This window comes from Seriola aureovittata, chromosome 14 (genome assembly GCF_021018895.1).
Source record: "Seriola aureovittata isolate HTS-2021-v1 ecotype China chromosome 14, ASM2101889v1, whole genome shotgun sequence".
NCBI classification, from domain to species: domain Eukaryota; kingdom Metazoa; phylum Chordata; class Actinopteri; order Carangiformes; family Carangidae; genus Seriola; species Seriola aureovittata.
Window position 1 is genome coordinate 16593856 of NC_079377.1, and position 21188 is coordinate 16615043.

Consider the following 21188-nt stretch of genomic DNA (forward strand, 5'->3'; position numbering starts at 1 on the left):
CAGAGTTGGTGACTAAGAATATCAGACAAGAAACGGTTTTGTTGGACATTCAAAACGGTTTTCCTTTATTTTTTTTTTCCTTATTTTACTTGTTCTTTGCGTTACACTCTGTATAGTGAAGTCAGGCCTAAATCCACAAACCATCATTGTCACAACTGCAACTATTGCATAAATACAAAGCAACATACAGGTGATGCTCAAAACGTGTATGACTTGAATGAAACACGAAAGAGGTTACAGTACGCAATGGCGAGAAAAAACAAAATGCAAACATTCACAGCAAAAAAGGTAACAAAAACTCGTGTTTTTTTTTTCTTTTTTGTCAGCTTTGGTTTTATATGTTGCAGTCTTTCACAACAACCTTAATCAACAAAAACTAAAGATGTCTTCACATAATGACAACAAACAGGCATTACAGAGGAGGTGAACTAACGTGTACCGTGAGGGTGACTGTGACAACAAATGCTGTAAGGAAAGAGGGGACAAAAAAGGAAGTAGGAGACAATGAAGAGAGAAGCGTGACTCTGGGTTTATGTCGACATTGAATGTGTCTCACTCCCACTCTCACCTGCCCCCCAAAAAACAAAAGCACCAGATTTTAGGCATCCAAATGAGGTACTAAATTGCACACAACAACATAAGTAAACTTTTCACTGATGGTCATGGTTGGTTCTTTCCTCACAGCAACAATGTTTCTGTGCAACATGTCTTCATCAAGATTGAGAGAATAATTAACAAAACCACAAAAAGGAGAAAAAAAATATACAGAAAGCTCTTATTAGCTCAAATAAGTTTCCAAACAATAAATATGTAGAGTAAGTTCAGAGAAGAAAAACCCAACACACACACACACACACACACACACACACACACACACACACACACACACACACACACACACACACACACACACACACACACACACACGCCTCAGTTCAGTCAGTCTGAAAAAAAGGTAAACCAAAGATCCAACATGAATGTTTGTGTGCTAAACCTTAGTGAGTGTAGATTTGACTTGTAAAGGGAAAGTCTCCCTTTTCAAGAGCTTCATATAATGACCTTAATTCAAGCAATGATACTGTATTTATATAGAAATGTTTTAATAAATGTGCAGTGCTTAGTAATAAGGATTAAAGTAATTTATTATTACACAATCTCTGGTTCTCTAAAGATAATGATATTTATTGGCTTTGTCCCTGCCCGTTCAAAAACAAAATGCTAAACAAGCCAACTCTTTGTAACAACTGGAAAAACATCATAAAATCAATTTGGAAGTGTGCTTTTGTCAGTACCCATACTGATCGGATATAAAGTGTTGATTTGAATCAATGCTGGTATATTTCCTTATACTCTTTTTTTAAACAACCACATGCATTTACATATATAGATAAAGATTCCTTTTTTCCTTTACATTTTGAAACTCAAAACAAATCAAAAGGTCATCTGAATTCGTAAACCTTTATTCTCTCCCCAAATCTGTGTTTTGCAGCAGTGGGGTTTGTCAGTCTCAGGTTGGTCTGAGTTAAGGGTTGAATGAGTTTTATGTCCAAGTGCCTGTGTGTAATAGAAGAGTAGCAGTGTCTTTTGTCAGGTGAAAGGTGGGTGGGGGCTTGTGTTTCCCTGTCCTCTCCTGAAGGCTTTCACAGTTTGTCCGTGTCAGGAAAGGAGAAAAAAAAACAGTAATAAAGTAAAATTGTAAGAGAGAAGAGGGGGAGGAGTCCTGCCCCCCCCTCCCCACTTCAGTTTTGTCACTCGTCCTCGTCGTCTTCCTCCTCTTCACCGTCAGACAAAGAGGCGCAGGGTCGGATCTGTCTGTAGCCGTCCAGCCACTTCTCTACCATCTGGGTGACAAGCGGGTGGTTGCGGCGGCGGGAGCTTTTCTGAAGAGCCACCAGGACTCCGCCCTCGGTCACACAGCAGTCCAACCACTCCCGCAGAAGCTTCTCCTGTTGCTCTTCATTTCCCATCTGAGGCACAAGAGGAAACAAATGTAACAATCAGATGGATTCATATGACTAGTCTAAATTCAGGATATCATACACTCCCCTTCCGAACCACTGGGTCTCTTAAACTAGTGTTGACACAGTGAAGCTTTCAAGTAAACAAGTTTCCTGCTCATAACAAAAAACATCAATCATAAGCTAAATTTAAAGAGAAAAATAAATCTGTAGACACAGCGGGCAAGATGCTTACTTCCTGCGCTGAGAGAAAGTGAATGTGAAGCAGCTTCCTCTCGCTGTCGACCAGTGGCAGGAACGTGACGGTCACATCATCGTCTGTGTTAAGGTTGGCGCCCGCGCCACGATTGTCGAATCCGTCGTTCTCCATGGCCACCAGTGCTGAGAAGTGGCCCCGCGTGTAGCCCAGAGCGATGGGGCTCTTCCAGCAGAAACTCTGCTCCCACAAAAGGGGCAAGTACACACCTAGAAGGAGAGGAAGACGAAGACAAAGAGCATTTGTTTTCATTATTTTCCAGAACATGAATGTGGGTAAAGGGAAAAGGGCAATATTCAGTGTGTATAGGTATGTATGTACCCTTGTTGTGCAACATATTGTTTGTCATTACTTTGTGAAACCAGTTTTACAGGTCTTATTAAACAGTCGGGTCAAGTTTCTTTATAGAGCACATTTATAAACAACAAATGCTGACCAAATCCAATCAAAAACACAGAAATGATCATATATAGACTGATGAAGGCAAAGACATGAGAGGATTTAAGTAAATTAATAAAGACATACATTATCTGAATAAAATCATAACAACAGCATGGCACAGAGAATTAAATACAAACAAATAAAAGCTGAAATGTGATGAGTCATGGTTTCATGGTGACTAATAAAAGGATAGAGAAAAGAGATGGTTTTTTGTAGTGTTTTAAAGATATCACTGGAGGTGGAAGAGCTGAATGTTAGTGGCAACCTATTCCACAATTTTGAGGCAACAACGGAAAATGCTCAACTTTTGGATTTTAACTGGGTGTGTGCAATGGAGAGCAGTGATTGATCAGCAGCTCTGAGAGGTCTGGAGGTGAAATGATAGATGAGCAGTGCAGAGATGTAACGTGGTGACAGTCCATGCAGTGCTTTAAAAACAAAAGAAAACCAATTTTATACTTCACTGCTAACCAGTGAAAAGAGGCCAGCACATGGGAGATTTGATCTCTCCTCTTGGTACCAGTGAGGAGTCTTGCCGCTGCATTTTGAACCAGCTGCAGATGTCTGACTGACATACATAGAGAGAATTGCAGTGGTCGAGGCAAGAGGAAATAAAAACATGAACTATAGTCTCCAAAACTTTAACATACAGGAATGATTTTAAATATTGCAACTGATCTAAGATGGAAGAAGCCAGTGCCAACAATTGAATTGATTTGTTTATCAAATTTTCAACCAAAATCAAGATGGGAATTTACATTCAATGACAGACGCCCAAGGGTGTTAACTGTGGTTGCAGAGTAGTCTTCAGGGCTAAAGATTAGGACCTCAGTTTTATTCTGGTTTAGCTGAAGGAAGTTTTTTGCCATCAAGGATTTTACATTCTGAGTGCAGCTTAGATCGCGTTTAAATTGGATTAAAATAAAATCATTTAAAATGAGGACTTAAAAGAGACATGTTTGTGAGAAGTTCTGCCTGGGGAGTGTACAGAATGGTTTTCCTGATATTGGATGAAATATGAATTAGATTCCTATGTTGGAAGCAGTCATGTGGATGTACAGGTGGGAATGTAACCTGGTAGTGTTTCTAGTAGTTATTCATACAAGAATACTGACAAGAGTAAAGGGAGTGGGGCTTATAGAATGTAGCCCAGACCTTTTTGAGAATCAACTGTGAAGTGGAACCAACACTGTGTGTTAAAGTGCTTGGGCTGAACGGACCTCCATTTGTTTCTGGCAATTTAGGCTACAAAACAAATTTGCAGTGAGCATACATGGCATTTGACATGTAGTTGATAACCAGGAATTTAATTACAAAAGTCCTGCTTCAGTACCTCCAACTACTGATAAGGAATATCATTTGCACTGGCATGGATATTAATGGCTGCTACATGGGGATGAGTGTTAAGAAATGTTGGAATCTGTTTTGCACCCAGTAAGCAACAGATTTCTCCTCAGTGTCTCAGACGACGGAGTAACCTTTGATCAAGGTGGAAGGAGAAGGCAGCTGAGCAGCTGGTACATGTTTCTCTGGGCTCTTGTCAGGTGAACACCTTGAACAGGTGTGAGGACATACTGGATTACCAGCCTGTCCGGCTGGCAAGCTCCATAGCGACATCCCTGGTCAGGAATGAGCTCTGGAGATGAGAAGATGGAGCTGCCTAGTTCATCCAGGACAGTAAACCTGTTGCCCAACTGGAGGTCTGAGGCAGGTGGATGGGAAGAGCACCTGTCTTGATATCTGATCCAAACCAGGGTCCAGTGGTCAGCAGACAAGGGAGTTGAACAGGGCAGTGTCTCATGCTCTGCCACTGCCTGAATCAAGGAGCAGTTCACTAAACCCACTGCAGAATGGGGAGCATGGGCTACAGAAGCGAGGGAACTGTTGTTTCCAGAGACACACACACACCACACACCACTGTACAGGGCTGGTTTGACTGTGTGGCTGGAAAATAACTTTACTAAAATAGTCTTCATTTTAATGATTACACACCATGAATGTTTCAGAATAATTAATAATTAATTTGTCTTGGTTCATCCATCTCAAAGTGTCATGAGTAATACAAGTTTAGTGTTTATGAGAACTTCAAAAACATTATTTTAGCATGTGTTCTGACAAGAGTCAGGGTCCCATCCTTGAGCATTAAAGGTTTTGGTACTTTTACATTTAAGTGTAATAAAACAAATTTAAGGAGAACAAAAATCAGCCTTGCTCTCAGTACACTACAGTACAATACTTACATTATTTTGAGGACGGCATAACCAACTACTGTAGGTTTTATTTTTATGCCTCGTACAAGAGAAAAAGGTGTTGATGGACCAGTACAGAAACTTATTGAGGGTATTTTTGCTTTTCCCTTCGTCGTAATTTTGTTTGTCATACACTTGTCCTTTTGATCATCGCATGAAGTGATTTGTATTAGTTTGTTTAAGTGCCCATGAATGAAGTGCAGCACTTGAATAAATATACTTTGTTACTTTCCACCACTGGAAATGTCCTAGCATCTGGTGAGGGCTAACTACAGAATGAGAATCTGGTTATACACAAAACAATGCAGAAAACACAATACAAACAGTATGTGTGTCTTGTGTTTCTTCAGATCCATGATAGACAGAGCAGCTCTCACACTTCATGAATACCTCTGTAAGTGAGAAGCCTTGTAACGCTACTCTCCTCTCCCAGTAACAACTGTGTTTTTTCTTGGTCACCCCTTTAACTGAGCTCCCCTCCCCAACCTATAGGCGCCTCCCTCTGTGTGTTTTACATTGGCTCCTGGCAACAGTAAATCACTGATCCATCAGACAGGCTTTACCACAAGCACTTGGCCCTTACAGAGCTCTTTCATCATCCCCTGTACAGCGTCACTCAGCAGGCAAATTGAATCCAGACTATTTTTACTGCTAGCAATAAAGGTGGACCATAGGATTGTTTGACTCAGGGTTCTGATGGTTTACACATGTTCACATGTTTGGATGTGTGTGTGGAACATTCTCCTGCATCACACTTCTAAATGTGCTCCTATGACAAAGGGGGTGTTTTGTTTTGTTGTTAATGTTATTTCAGGTCCCACGGTCCTAAAATACCCCTTAAATGAACATCCCTAGACTGTTGCATGTTGTAAATAGCAATTACTGTCAGATCAGAGGGGCAGTTATGTCAGCTATGTCAGCTATGCAGACACATGTAGGCTGGAACTATTTCACAAAGGAAGTCTAGTCCTACGTCCACTGGAACAGAGCTGCACTCAACATTTAACGATATTTGACCAAAACAACATCAGTCCAAACAGTCAACTAACTGCTCACCTTGAAAACGGGTGTACCCGAGAGTTTCGCCACGAAAACTTTTATAATACTTCACTCCGTAGACGATAATGGGCCTACGAAGTATGTGTGCAAGAACGAAAATGTGGGTCTGCTCCAAGCTGGATCCTGGCTGTAAAAGAAAACACCACACAAAGGGAAAAAAAGTTAGAAAGTCACGGTAAGTGAAATTACAATTACGATGATTCTTGAATACTGTACATTCTCTCTGCCAAGTTACCACAGCATACTCCCAAATGTTAAAACACAAAAAAAAACACAATTACTGCGCTTTCACACCCAGATATAATAACAACCCGCCCAAATACTTAGTCTGTGAGGTCACACAAAGCAGTGAGAAGCATAGAAGTGCTGATGACAGTCAGGATGCACTTTCAGAAGGAATTACAGATTAAGTACAGTGTAGTAAGAGCAGTAAAGCCTCTTGCATAATTCAAACATCATTAGTGTGTCACATTTTAAGCACATCAAGCTACTGTCATCCATATTAATGTGTTTGCTTTCATGTGCACGTACCTGACTAGCCAAAGAGAGGATAAAAGCCCAGTCTTCCTGCCACTGTTCCTCCCGGAGTGAAAAGTGCAGGCCGAAGCTCTGGGAATACCACGACTCCCACTCCTTCCACCGCGTGTAAAACCTACAGACCACACACACACACAAATATACACTGGTGTTGTTTATGATATTATTTGACCTCTCTGTGCAGAAAGGTGAGTGACTGCTATTCAGTGAATTCCTCCATCTCTATTGCAGGTAAGGTTAGATAGCAATTACTCATTATATAAGTATCAGGCCTTAAATAGTTTCAACTTTGAACTAGAGCAAGAGTTTTCCAGTCCAAATTTTGGATTCTGGGTAAATATTACAACTAAGGAAAACAAAATGTAACTTGAGACTGTTGAATATCAAGTTTCAGCCTTTTTGGTGTCCTTGAGCAAGACACTAAAACATAACCTGCTCACTTCTTAGAAACATTTCTCTGTAAAATACTCAGCTAAATTCTTAGAGTATAAGGATAAACATGAAGGAGACATGATGTTTTTTTATTGGAACCTGATGCTGCATTGGTCAAGAATTTAGTACAGCAATACACGTTTATTCAGTCTGCAGTATATCTATATAAAAAATGCAGTATATTCACCTTGTTTAGGTGTCAGCTCATTAAAATCATTCTCCTGAGAAGCAGCAAGCACCAACTTACCTGCACTCACTGAAATTCCTGTATCATTACTATTCTATTATGATGTTTGGTGCATCATTCAGTCTGCTAAACACAGTTTCAATACGCCCGAGACTAGATGCAAATCTGTAACACACTGTAATCTGTACTCCTAGTCCCAGGCCTCACCAGTGAGAACAGTCGTGCAGGCTGTCGTGCAGGGTCTTGCGGAGCACTGAGTCCTTGTCGTAGATGCCCCATGTAGCCTGCAGCACTGAGTCGAGCAGACAATCCCCGGCTGTGCGGTTCCACAGGGCATACAGCCGACTGTCTAACCTAGTCCCGAGCTCCAGGGACCAGTTGATGATGGGAGACTCCTCTTCAAGTTCTAAACAAGAGGGGAGGAAAAGTTGAGTCCTGTATCTCACTGCTGAACATTTAAATCTTTCAGTTGAACTAGACCTCAAAGAGAACACACTGCAAAAACCTCTAGGGCAGTAAGGGTGGTCTGGGGTTATAGAGAGGCCACAGTGTTTTTTTTTTTTTTCGAGGTTACAAGACAGGTGATGGCATTTGAAGGACTGTTTGGAAGAGTGTTAATAGTTACTCACACCTGTCAAAATAGAACTGACATAATGACGTCTAAATAGATCTGCATCTACACCACAAAACCTGATGACTGCGAGAAGTCAGAGGATATATAGTATACCAACACGGATATGCCTTACTGTTTGTACTTATATTTATAGCAGAAACACATTGCACTGTGCAAGTGAAACCGTCATCTGTTGCCTTGTGAAGACCAGTCTATGTTCAGCTGCATTGCTTTTTGTAGCTGAACAGACAGAACACTGTGATCTCTTCTTCTGTTTAGTGTTATTGCGATGCAACTGGCTAAACACAAAACAGCACATTGTTTTTAAAATACAAGTGGAAATCAGTGATGGTAGAATGCTTTGAGTTTCAGTGAGCGTAATGTCAGTAATGAGATTTCTAACCAGCCTTTTACAATATTTATTACCAGTGCTGGTATATTTACAGCCATAGAATGATATTACGCAACCACTTTAACAGATCTTTTTGGGGGGTTGAAGATTTTGGACTGTCAGAGTACTGAGACAAATGTGCTCTGTTGTGGAAGAGCACACACTCTTTTCCTACTGTGACCATGTGTTTGAAATTTTCAAATGACCTTTTGTTTAACTGTGGAAAGTGATTTATTTAGTAGTTGAACTTTTTAGTTTATAAAAACAACAACAAAACAAGGTCAATATGGTTACATTCAATTTAAATCAGACTAAGTATTGAATCATTTTGGACACAACCATGCAAAACCTCTAGTAATGATCTTTCTTTTCATTACACTACATTGCTGTTTTCTCAGCAATCACATCATGCACGCTTAAAAAAGATGGAAGGGTTTACATGGCCAGGTAATCTGGTTTTAAGCATTGTTAGCTGGTCTTGTCTTAATCCCTTAACAAGGATACAAGGTTTTCTGTTCACTTGGGCATTTCATGTTTCTGCCAAAACTCCTAACTTAAGTACAAGCAAACACACACTTACAGCAGCTTAAAAGTGAAATAAGAATTTGTCTCCCTTTTACTTGCAGTCCCCGATGTTTGACACATTGGGCTGATTAAACAGGTAACACAAATAAGCACCAAAGCAAGAAAAGTGTTGCTGAAAAGTGATGCCTTTTAAATGTGAGTTTATATTTGTGCGTGTGTGTGGGCTGAGAGGAAGTACAATCATTCAACAGGGATCAGAGAAATCCCTAAAACTCAATTAGGCTGATTAGGGTCGACGCAACTGGTACACACGATAAAGACAGACCTCCTGGCAGAGTGACAAACAGGCAGGCAAAACACTGTGTTGGCAAGAGGGAAAATACAAGTAATATGACACTGCCAGTGCTCGGCAGCCTTCCCGTTATAGTATACAGTTTGTGAGGGGGGCTCCCTGTGTTTGCCAAGCCGCCACACCACCGTTGTCATCTTGGATCTGGTTTCTCTCTGTCTCTCCCAAAGCAGTTGCGTGAATATGTAAGCACAGCATGTGATAGGTGTTACTGCAACACTAAGTCGTGATGTTGATAGAGAAAACATCTCACCTTTCTGTACGTCTCTGTCCAGCACCTCATCAAACAGTTTTTCCTGAACTGCTGGGGGCAAGTCCTCAATGTCTGAAACAAAAAAGTAAAAATAAAAGAAGAGAATTAAAAACTAATTTTATTTTGATTTATGTATACATCTCTACTTAAACTAACTTTACAACTTACAACTGAAAAGGCCAACTAGAAATTTTTTCTGTCGTGGTTCATTTCAACTCAAGCCACCATGTTTTGTTCTTTCCACAATAGGCACTGGCTTTCACTGCATGCTCCAAGCTCTTGTCAACACAGTAGCTCATTCTTTAGCTAAAATAAATGAATGCATTGACTTTGTGGAACTGAACAGAATGGCTTTCTATAGTGGCCAGAAGCCAAGGTCTGCATTGTCCTGAACACTCAGCATAACAAAAATCCTTAGCTTAGCTACCAGCAACAGGCTGAACCATAATAGCTATTCCCAACAATGAAATTCAACAGAGATAGCATGCAATTTTACAGAGACACATTGGCAAAAATGCTAAATATAGCTTTGTTATAGAGACGAGAGCCATGCACCGTTGGCATTTGGTATACTCAGTATGCAAGAACAATACTCAAACAGTGAGCCAGAAGTGGCCTCCGTCTTCTGGCAGTTGGAAACAGACAACCGTAGCATTATGTCCGTTCAGCATCCGAACAACAAGTGCCACAAGTAAACAAAACAAGAACTCTATCACACACTTGGAAAGCCAGAGGGGATGACTTGACTTGGTTTCTTCAGCTACAGAGTTTTAAGTTCCCCTTATAGAAGAAGTACTGAAAGTACACTTTGACAGCTTCTGGAATTCATGTTATGACTTCCATCGATTTGTGAGTCCACAGCCTGCTGTTGTTTTTGGTCATATTTGTTTATTTGTTTGGTGATGAGCTGCTGACCTGCAGGAAGGGTGAAGGTCACCAAGTCTGTGAGGAAATAGCAGGTGAAGTCTCCCTTGCGCTGGTGGAGAGAGGCAGCTACCTCACGACGGATTTGCTCCGTTAGCTCAGGACATACCATTGCTGGAATACACTTGGGTGCCTGTTGAGACACCTGCAAAAAAGAGAGGATAAGTGAAAGGAAGTATAATTTACATATATCAAGAGTATATGAGATAGAGGCTGAGCCCAGCTAACGACTGCGGAAGGTCCCATCTTGCAAGTAACCACAAAACCTAAAAATATTTAAGTAATGCAAAACCAGCTTTTGGGGTAGTTTAGCTGCATGCTGTGCTGATTAAAGGCATTATTTGTACAATGGAAAGTAAAAAATTTTAATTTAAATATAAAGGCAGTAGTAGTGGAGGTTTAAACATTAAAAAAGATATCAATACCAGAGGTCATAGGACTGTTCAGGGCAATGAGTTTAAATTCTGTACATGAGAAATTATTTAGCTGAAGAGATGTTTTCTACATGTCTGAATACTTACAAAAGCCATTACTGTTTTGTGTGTTTGGGTAGGTGACTCTGTGATCTGAGCTAATTTTACTTTCACTAATCTAATCCAAGTTGCCTCTAGGACAAGAGGATGAAAAGAGATGTCTCTGTGTTCAGTGTTCAAGCAATCCTCAGCTTTGAAGCATTTTCGGAGCATGATCCAGTGGTTGCTCACTGACCCCCCTTGGAAAAAAAACTGTAACAGTGACTGAGTGTGTGAGGAGAGGCAATCTGGGATCACAGTGCTGACAGTAAGGAAGCTGCTATCAACCTTAGTACATGCACACTGCAGACAAACACATACGCACGCACGCACACACACACACGCACGCACACACACACACACACACACACAAGCTCAGCGAGCCTTCTTTCACATAGGCACAAGAGGGAACCCATATTTTTCTAACAAAACACTGGATATAGAAGGTTATCACATTTAAATCTGGTTTTCTGTAGGTTTGACATATAAGGAGGCACAGAGAGATGAGTGTGGGTCTGACTTCCAGCCTTGTTCCTCTCTACAAACCCATTGCCCTTGTAATTCCTCTTGGCTGATTTCATTGGATGTTGAGATTAACAGACTTCACAAGAAAAAGCTGCATCAACTCTGACTCATAAACAAAAGGGTGTAATTTCCACCAAATACCCTCCAATTTCTATAATACAGTTTTGTTCTTGTTCTTTTTTTATAGTAAGCATATGAAACACACCAACGGCCATGCAGGTGTATTCCTATTCTTAAATAAAATTTTAAATGACTGAAGTCTGTTGCTAATAGATGAGAATTCAGCTTTTTATCTTGTAATAGGCATTTTTTTTAATGCTTTAAAGCTTGTGAAAATGCACAAAATTATTATGCTCAATCTTCATGATCTTTTCTTCATCAATTTTGTTTAACCTTATTTTGAATACGAGTGGAGTGGGAGAATGAGAAACATATGTCAGTTATGTAACATGACTAATGACTGAGAAAAGGCTTAAAATCTGTATCTGTTGCACAGAATAATCCACAGTTGACTCCTCTGCAAGAGTTACAGGTTGTTTCTACTGACCTCTGTGAGTAACACAGCCAACATGTCCTGTCTCTGGAAGCGGATGGCTAGGTGAACCAGCGTGAAGCCATCATCAAACGCTGAGGGCCGATTTAATAGGCGCACCTCATCTGACGTTAGCTGTCGTGCAATGTCACCTCCTGATGACTTGTAGGCCTCCACAGCCGCCAGGTCGCCTTCCACCACACCTGCCAGACAAAGAGGGAGAAAGGAAAAGGTCACATTAATAAGTAACATTAAAGTGAAGACTTTTTCTTTTGGCACTTATAAATAGAAGACATTTAAAATAGTACAATCAATTAGGTGGTGTACAGTTTGAACAAAAAGAACATTTTGTCAAAACAAGTTCACAGATGGATTTAACAACTTAAGAATGAATAAAAATAAAACAATATGATAAATAAAACAAAGGTGTTTATCAGTTTACTTTTTGTTTGCATTGTGTAACTTTGATGATTGCGCTTTGTGGACAAATTGAAAAAATTGAACAAACATCAGTTGATCAGTGAGGTTAAAATCACATAATGACATGGCACAACAGACACAAAATTGACTTATCCTCAGAACAACCTTGTGAAGAGGACATTCTGTGCTCAACCAAAAGGTATAAAATATTACAGATCAAAATGTGCTTTATCTCTGTCACAGCTGAAACAGCTTCACCGACTTTGGAGTCAAGGGGAAAACACAATAGGGGGCCACTTTGTAATCTGTCCATTATTTTATGCCCTCTTAATCTTCAGTCTTAGATCGTGTGGGTTGAAGGGTGTGTTTGATGAAATATATGCAGGTGTTTTTTTCTTTGTTTTTTTGTGCAAACATCAAATACTGCTAACTAGCACTAACTGACTGATGCAATTTATGTCAACCACTAGAGCACAAAATGAACTACTGACCAACTCACCAAGATGTCAAACTATAGAAACATATTTGACTGTGTGCAGCAGAGAACATACATGCTATATTTTACACTCTTTTGCTGTGAAGTTATTATGCTAAATAAGTTATTATTACGGTGAGCCAGCACTAAAACCTTTGCCTTAAAAACACACTGACTAGTCAGCTGTAAACTAAATTTTTTTTGTCTGTCATCTCTTACACATTTGATGCTCAGAAAAGTCAATCATTTCTCATTTCCCATCATCATCCGTGTTTTAATGGAGGAAAGAAGTGAGAAAAAGGTGAGTCGGTGTGAATGTAGTGTATGTGCGCAATAGTGAGGTTAGAGGATGGGAGTATCTTTAGTCCAAGTCCTAAACCAAAGCAATGGCAAACAATGATAAAAGTCAACAAAGCATTAAATGTGGATGGTTGTATGATCAGCTCAACACAAAAAATGTTGTCTGTTTTAAGTTTAAGCACCAATGCAAGCCTTTGTTACTGTGATCAAACCAGCAACACAGTGAGATAAAGCCAGAGTTATTCACTGTTGAAAAAGAATAAACTACTTAGACAAATGTGTTATTATAACAGAATAAAATAAAATCAAAACCTGAAATTGTACATTAATTTCAATACAACACAGCAACACAAAATTTCTCTTTCCATTTCTAGCATATACAGTAAATGCCCATGTAGTATTCTCTCGTACATTTGACAGCATGAAACACTGTTGAGCTTTTGTTCTCATGTCAAAGGACCACACACAATGCTCAGCTGCATATCTGTGTGTGAGTGAGACAGAGAGCGAGAGAGACATGGAGTGGGTGGAAGGACTCGCTGTGCCATGTGGAGCTGGCTAGCAGTGTGAGAGATGAAGAGAGAAACTACACAATGGCAGTGCAGTGTGATAGAGAAGGATCACAACCACTTTCCACAAAACACTCCATTAGTGTGGGCGTGTCTGCAGCCCTGCAGTCAGTACTGTACTCACAGATCCTTTAGACCAACACAAAAGGCACAAATATGCAAACAGGCGTTCACTTAAAGACAGACTGATGAAAGAGAATGGATGAGGCTAAGTGGTGCTGGTCTTTTTCCTCCACACTGTACACTATACATGTTCTTTCCTTCTGTCATGTGGAGAGTGGTCTCCTCTATCGCAGTGAAATGAACAGTCATCAGACAAATGTTGGTACTTTTAAGTATATTGGAAGGTTTACCTGCTCCACCAGCCAATTCAGTGGGTCACACACCACCATGTAAAGGTTCTCTCTTAGTTGTTGTTTGAATAGAGGAATATGCCAGATTTTGTGATGTTTGACATAATGAGGGTTTCTTTGCTGCACCATAAGCATATTTTTGTAAACATATTTTTGTTTACTACTCAACAAAAACTGATCAATAACTTTTTTTTTTAGCAAATATGTCAAATATTTACAGTTTGTAACTTCTATAAAACATGAGGATTCTTATGTTTTTCTTTGTCACATATGATAGTAAATTTAATATATTTGGACTGTTTGTCAGATAAACAAAACATCTGAAGATGTCACCTTGGTCTGTGGAAAATTATAAATGCCATTTTTTCATTCTAGCAAATACAGACTAATGATTAATCAAAAAAAATTAATTGGTAGATTAAATTGATAATGAAAGTAATCATTCATTGCAGGCCTTGAACTAAGCATGTCCACTTTTCTCCGCATGACCTTAAATTTCTTAAAGCAAGCAAATAAGGTGAAATTGTTTCACCAGTTTCCATGAATGAATGAATAAAAGTACATGTTTTGTCAGGATAACTTTATTTATAATAATGAAGCAATCTGCCTCATTTTGTGGCATTTCAGGACACTGACACACATTTCTAGAAACTTACGTAAACAAGGAAACCTGCACTGGAGACAAGTGGAATTATCTCACCTCATTGGCAGAACGGTAAGTAATGAGGGCTGAATCTGACACAATATTAGTTGTGAAGATAGATGATGGGTGTTATATAGTAGACCCAGTCCCAATTTGATATCTTTTACATAAGGTCTCACAAGGCAAACAATCTTCAGGGATTATTTTATTCATTTACACAAATTAATAAAAGAAGAATATAGACTTTTCACTTCACGATTATATGAAGGAAATTCACAAATGTTGTTATTAACACTGCATTTAAATGCAATTTTCTTGGTATTGCGTGTGTTGGCTCACTGACATTTCTTACTGAAATACCCAAGTAGATTGCAGCCATTATTAATACTATTAGTTACACCCATGCTTTTCTTGCTATAACATGTCAAAATTTCTGTCTTAAAAGATGAAGTAGCCTGGTGTTAATATAGAAGCCCGACTTTACTCTGAAAGTCTGGCAAGAGAGCTGCATCAACAGGGCTGTCAGCGGCAGCGAAGGTAGAGAAGAAAACAGGATCATTTGCATATACATTGTCTTAGTTTTTTCAATATGATGCGACATTAATGAACACTGTATGTATTGTATGTCCAAAAGTCTGATAAATATCAAAGTCTGCACTTCTCCTTTACTACTTGTACTTACTATTACTATTCTATTAAATGTTTTATCTACTTCGTGGAAATAACTTTTCTTTGTCAACAGATTGCCAAATCTGTAATTTATCTACAATCTGTATTTTTCTTTTTTAAAAAACAATATTCCAAGATTTTCCATGCAATGTCAGTACAAATTTTACTGGATACTATTTATTGTATTTAACCAGCATAAAACCTTGGTGGGAAATCAGTCCTTAACAAATTCTGTTTTCATAATTTGTTCTCCCGTGTATATCTGATAGACAGACTTTTTTCACAGAGAATGTGTAACCACCTTGCTATACATAGCCAAAAGTTTGAGTTATATCTCAGTACAAAAGTACTATATGATTTTCCCGTCCCATATCACTCAGCCCTAGTTACTACTGTCACCTCACGGAAAGTAGGACACGGACAGGGACAGGATTGTTTAGTGTTTGCACATTCCCCCTGTGTTCACATTGGCTTCCTTTGACCGTGCTCCTGTTTCCTTTCACATTCTTAAGCCAGGAGCATTGGAGACTTAGAACTGCATGAAGGTATTCATGAATGTTAGTAACTGTGAGTCCATCTATGTTATCACTATAACAGACTACCCAACTATCCAGGACATTTCCTAATCCATCACCCACTTATGATACATAAGTAAGCTCCAGACCCCACTAACCAGAAGAATACATAGATGATGAAAATTTATATTGGAAACACTGGCCGAAACCATGTTTATCCAAAATAATTACTAAATTCAATTAATATATATTTTTTGCAGGAGAGGCTAGCTTGGTGAAGAACATTAATTCTAATGTTAATACTTAGCCAGTGTTATTTACCTGTTACATTAATTCAGGACAACAAAGGTTAGTGTTTTTTATAACTGGCTGTATCTCTCTGGAAAACCTATTTCCAACATACCTTGTCATCAAATGAAGTCTCTGTAATCACTAACAAAATGGGACAGCGGGCCAATAACACTGCACAAACATACAAGTGGGCACTTAAAGAGTGACCCAAGTGACAAGTCAAAATGGCACTTGTGGCTCATCAAACTCATCAAAAAGTCCCAAGCACTGGGCTTCAACATGAAACTACCCACTCTTAACACAATTCACTGTTTCTGGAAGGAATCTTTACGGAACAGTGGAGGTAGGCGACATGCAATGTCAGCATTTGCCCTGAAAAGCAACATCATGAAAGCCACTCCTCTGAAAACAGATGAACAATCACAAATCTGTTTATAGCCTCATAAACAGGATAAGAATGTAATGCATTGTGACTAGGCTGAAAGGAGAAGTGCCCACACAGACACCACATGTGTAAGCAACATCAGTTGAGTTGGCTTAGGGTCATCCACATCAGAGGGGCGAAGGTCATTGCTGTTGCCCGAGACTTCTTTATTTTTGATGTTTGTTGCATGGGCTGTGCTATTTTTAGTGCAGCAGGCCCCTCAGGAAACTGCGGCATCTATTCTATCAGAATTTTGGGGCCACTGTTTACAAACACTGATGTCTATACGTCAATGACAGGGAAACCTATCCAGCAACAGAGGACAAACTCACTTCCCTGTCCTCAACACAACTGAGCTATGCACTCCCTCTATGTCCTCTGAGACTGCAGCTGGGTCACACCTCATTCACTCACTCACTATTCCCTACATAATTAACACTTGATAGTTTACTGTATAGTGAGCATTAAATTGAGATATCAAATACTTGTGAATCATCATTTTGTGTCGCTGCTGACAGATTAAATGGGACATTAGTGTGACTTGCATGTCTGTCATATCAGGAGCAAAGGTGAAACACTGCATTGTGGGTTTAATGGCAAATTGAAGTGTATAAAATATGGACACTACATTTTTTGTTCCATTGTGGGAATATTTGAGGACAAAAAAATTCTGACACTCACAGTATCTGGAGCTGAAACAATCAGTGAATTCATCTGTTGGCCAATAGGCAACAATTTTAGTTATCGTTTAATCATCCAAGTCATTTATCAACCAATAATGCCAAAATTTTGAAATGTGAAAGTTTTATGCTTGCTGTTTTATATGACAGTAAATAATTCTGGATTTTGGATTGTTGGTCAGACAAAATAAACAATATGCATATGTCTACTTGTGCTCTGTGAAACTGTAACGGCCATTGTTCCCAAGTGATTATTTCAGCAAATAAAAGCCAGATAATGATCATGAAAATAATCGATAGCTGAAGACCTAAAATCTTCCAAAGGAGACGTAAGGAATTTGGTGGCAAGGAGGGAGTGATTTCAGACGTGGCTTGTATTTAATTTCCTTCAATGGACAGCGGAGAAATTAAGGGGCACTTCCAATCAGATAAGGAGGGAGAACACTTGAATATGCTAAAAGAAATCACACCCACTCACATCAGACATTTTGAACAGATGAGACAGGCCTCGAGGGGACAAGCAGCACAGACATGAGTGAATTCACCATGTCACATGCAGTAAGAGACCCTGTGTGGGACCAGAAAAAACTAACTGCAGGGATATTTCTTTGACTTTCATACCAACGATTCCTTTGCTTTGAGAAATGCAAGAACATGAAAACCCATAAAACTATTAATCATGACAAGGGCTTCACTGGGATCAAATGCACGTGTGGCTGTCACATTTGTGCTGTAAGTGTAACACTGAAAAATTAACTGTCAAAGAGACAGATAGGGAAAAAGGACTGGCAGATGAGTGGGTGTGAAGAACAAACCCTACATAGACATGGCGAACGTAGGAGAAAGAGTGAGATAGCAGTGTGAGGGAGGGAAAAAAAAGCAGTTGTTTTTAAAATGTTCATCCTCCCTCCCACTCCACATTCACCAGTCTACAGTGTGGGTGGCCGGACGCTGCTTGTGCAGGGAAGCTTTACACTAGCTGAATGCAAAGGATATCTTAGTATATATAGTATACCAACTTTAGTAGGATGCGATTCAGGATCATCTTAACTTGGCTATATAAACTGCATTGGAATAAATGACCTTGCAGATGGTACAACTATATCATTATATCATTCAGATGACTCATTACCCACCTCACAGTACAACAAAATACAAGGAAAACATGTAAAATATGCTTCATTAAAATCATATATTCTTGAAACTCACCAACACAAGCATTGAGGAACAGCCAATCAGTCCTTCTCATCCTGTTCTTAATCTGCTTCAGTTTTTTGAAATCGACCTCCAGCTCCTCTTTGCTCCCAATCCCAGCCCCTGACGCCAATTCAATCCTCTGAAAGTCCATGTTCATCTCTGATTCCTGTTTCGAGGTAGGGGGAGACCTCCTTTGGCTGCTGCTACAACCACCAACCCCACCTACCACACTCCCTACTCCTTGCCCAACAACACCCCTCCTGTTGTCCCTGTCCTGTTCATTAAGTTTTGAGGAAGGTTGTTGGCTCTCAGGCTCTGATGCCAGTTCTATGGGTTCAGTTAGTAGACTATTTGGCCTGGGGTGGTCGCATACTACACACTTTTGTGCCTTGGCCCAGTTCTCATAAGTGCAGGCAGCACAGGTCCAGTGCTGTGCATGAGTGTTGAGCCTGTTACGGTCATTATATTCCTCACAGGGGTCTGTAGTGGTGGCAAAGGGAACAGAGCGGCACCCAGAGCCTGAGGTCTGGGGTGACTCTGTGGGGCTGCGTGGCTGCTGGGTATGATGTCCCTGATGTGTTGCATGTTGCCCATGCTGTTGTTGAGCGTGCTGCCTCTGGCACAGGCACTGGGTGCAACGGATGGCCCGAGGCCAGTTCAGGTAGGTGCACATGTGACATGACCACTTGCTACTAGTCTCAGGTACATCAGCAATGCGCACACGGGGTCGGGCACTGGAGTCTGGACAAATAAGTAAGCTGGAACCCCCTTGGGGTGGGCTGTTGCTGAGGCCTGCAGGGTCCCACTGGTGCAGACTGGCATCCAGAGCAGGGTTGCTCTTGAAGGGCTCCTCAGTAATGATGGCACCCCCACTGGGCCTCTGAGCGCGGCACATGGTGCACTTGATGGCTGACGGCCAGTTCTCGTATGTGCAGTATTCACAAGCCCACTTGGCAGCCAGCTCGGTCATCGTCGCACCGCCACTGAGGGAGACTTCCTGCCGTTCAGAGGGGCTCTCAGCTCGGCAGATCCACTCTCAAGGAGATCACACAGCAAGCAGTGCACTATGTTACAAAGAAGAAAAACACAGGGCATTTTAGCAAAAGACTCTTATAAACATACTGAACTTGAACTTGACAACTCTACATAATCAGAAAATACAGACCAAAATATCTTCTAACTCAGAGGCAAACACACTTTGGAAAGGTGAAAAGATTAACAATACATTTGAAAGAAATGCATTTGCACTCAAACAGGCAAAATATGGTGCTTAACTTTGTGAGTATTTAGTGGTAAATCGCTCCAATAATGCATTATTACAAAAATTCAAGCAAAGTATTCTTTATTACAGCCATCTATGCCATTTAGCCATTTGGTCATACACTGCCAGACACTTGCAAAAACGTACATGATGTCTGCTCTTTATCTGGCACTGATCTGTAGAAAATATCAAAGGCAGCAATGTTTCGAGACGCACAAAGTACCGAAAGTGACAGGTCGAAGGGTGCAACACTGAACTTCCACATTTCTGTTAAAACCTGACACTGGTTTTAAACACATATAGTAAGTTATATACACCAGGCAAATGTGCCAAACAGCCGAGCTGGGTAACAAGAGAAAAGGGCAGATGAAACCAGACACCCAGCGGGGAGGCGCGTGACTGGTTAAGACACTTACTGATGCACTGAAATTGAATTCGCCCCAAAGCCTATTACCTACATATGAAAATGAATAATCCAAACCACATGTGCCCGTGATACATTCTGAACATTATTAGCGAGGCAGAAGATAATAAGGCAAAGTTATTGTTAGCCAACTGAGGCAGCTCAGAGAGGAGCCGGTTGTGCTGTGTTTACACCACGCCTCCAAGTTTACCAACACACCGTGAGAAATTCAACACATTTGCGAGAGAGAGCTGCAGGTTGTGTACTCAAGGCCAACAGAACATTAATATCAGCACATGAACCTCAACCATGCTTGACAGCTACGAGTTACATTCAACCAGTTTATACTTGTGACAAATCGCTTCGTACATACAATTCATACATTAGAGAATTCGACTAAAATAAGCAACAAGCTGTCTTCGCATGTGTGTATTTGCAGTTATCATTATTTAACTAACAAACTAGCGACCAACGCATTATCGTGTGTAAACAGAACCACGGAGCGAGCTAGCTGTTAGTTATCTTACATGACAACTCGGCTGCGTTCGTTCGGTTGCCAGTCAAGGAATTACAGCCAAGCTAGCTGGCGGTTCGCTATCATTACAACGGGATAATGTTTTGCCTGTAACCGTTTGAGAGGCCCTCGTCAACTCTGGCAGAGGTTCGTTGAAAGCCTTACCTTTGCTTTGCTGTGTTTACACTCCTTAGTTTCACACTGCAGCCAAAACAAATGGAGCTTCCCCGAGCTCCCCCCCCTCCCCTCCGACCAGAGAAACCCACTCCAATCCGAACTCAGGCTTCTCTCACTTGGTCGTCACCCGCCGCATATTCACTTCTTTGGGGCGCCGTTTACTTGGCAGTTGAAGGTCCATACATACCACGGAGCAAGAAACCCCCCCACCCCTAGTCCCGTCCCTCGGTCGTCCGCTTTGACGCTTTAAATCATTTTTATCCTTTTCCCGACTTCCAAACACCAAGCCGAGGGGCTTTAATGGCGGCACAGGGGAAGAGAAGTAGCCGAGGCAGGGCTGAAAAATACACTACGAGAGAGAGTAGAGAGCTCCGGGCCGTGTTACACTAAGAGGCAGGATCAGGATTTACCACCTGAATCTGCCAACCGCGCAGATTGGTTGATTTTTGTGTATCCCCTGTCACTGACCAATCAGATCCTACGTCTCTCATTCCAACCGTTAAAAGGCTCCGTGAAATCAAAACAGACTCGAATGTCAACATTAATAACAACCT

General features: G+C 40.6%; 1 protein-coding gene across 1 annotated transcript; it reads right to left on the reverse strand.

Annotated features, from left to right (window-relative positions):
• Positions 1–36: 36 nt before the first annotated feature.
• Positions 37–21138, reverse strand: zranb1b (zinc finger, RAN-binding domain containing 1b). Its single transcript, XM_056394800.1, has 10 exons — positions 20623–21138; positions 18292–19343; positions 11759–11946; positions 10166–10319; positions 9251–9322; positions 7327–7525; positions 6495–6615; positions 5961–6090; positions 2194–2423; positions 37–1967 (listed from the first exon to the last, which is right to left on the reverse strand). The coding sequence occupies exons 2-10, from the start codon at positions 19247–19249 to the stop codon at positions 1749–1751; spliced, it is 2271 nt and encodes a 756-aa protein (XP_056250775.1). The 5' UTR covers positions 19250–19343; positions 20623–21138; the 3' UTR covers positions 37–1748.
• Positions 21139–21188: the final 50 nt, after the last annotated feature.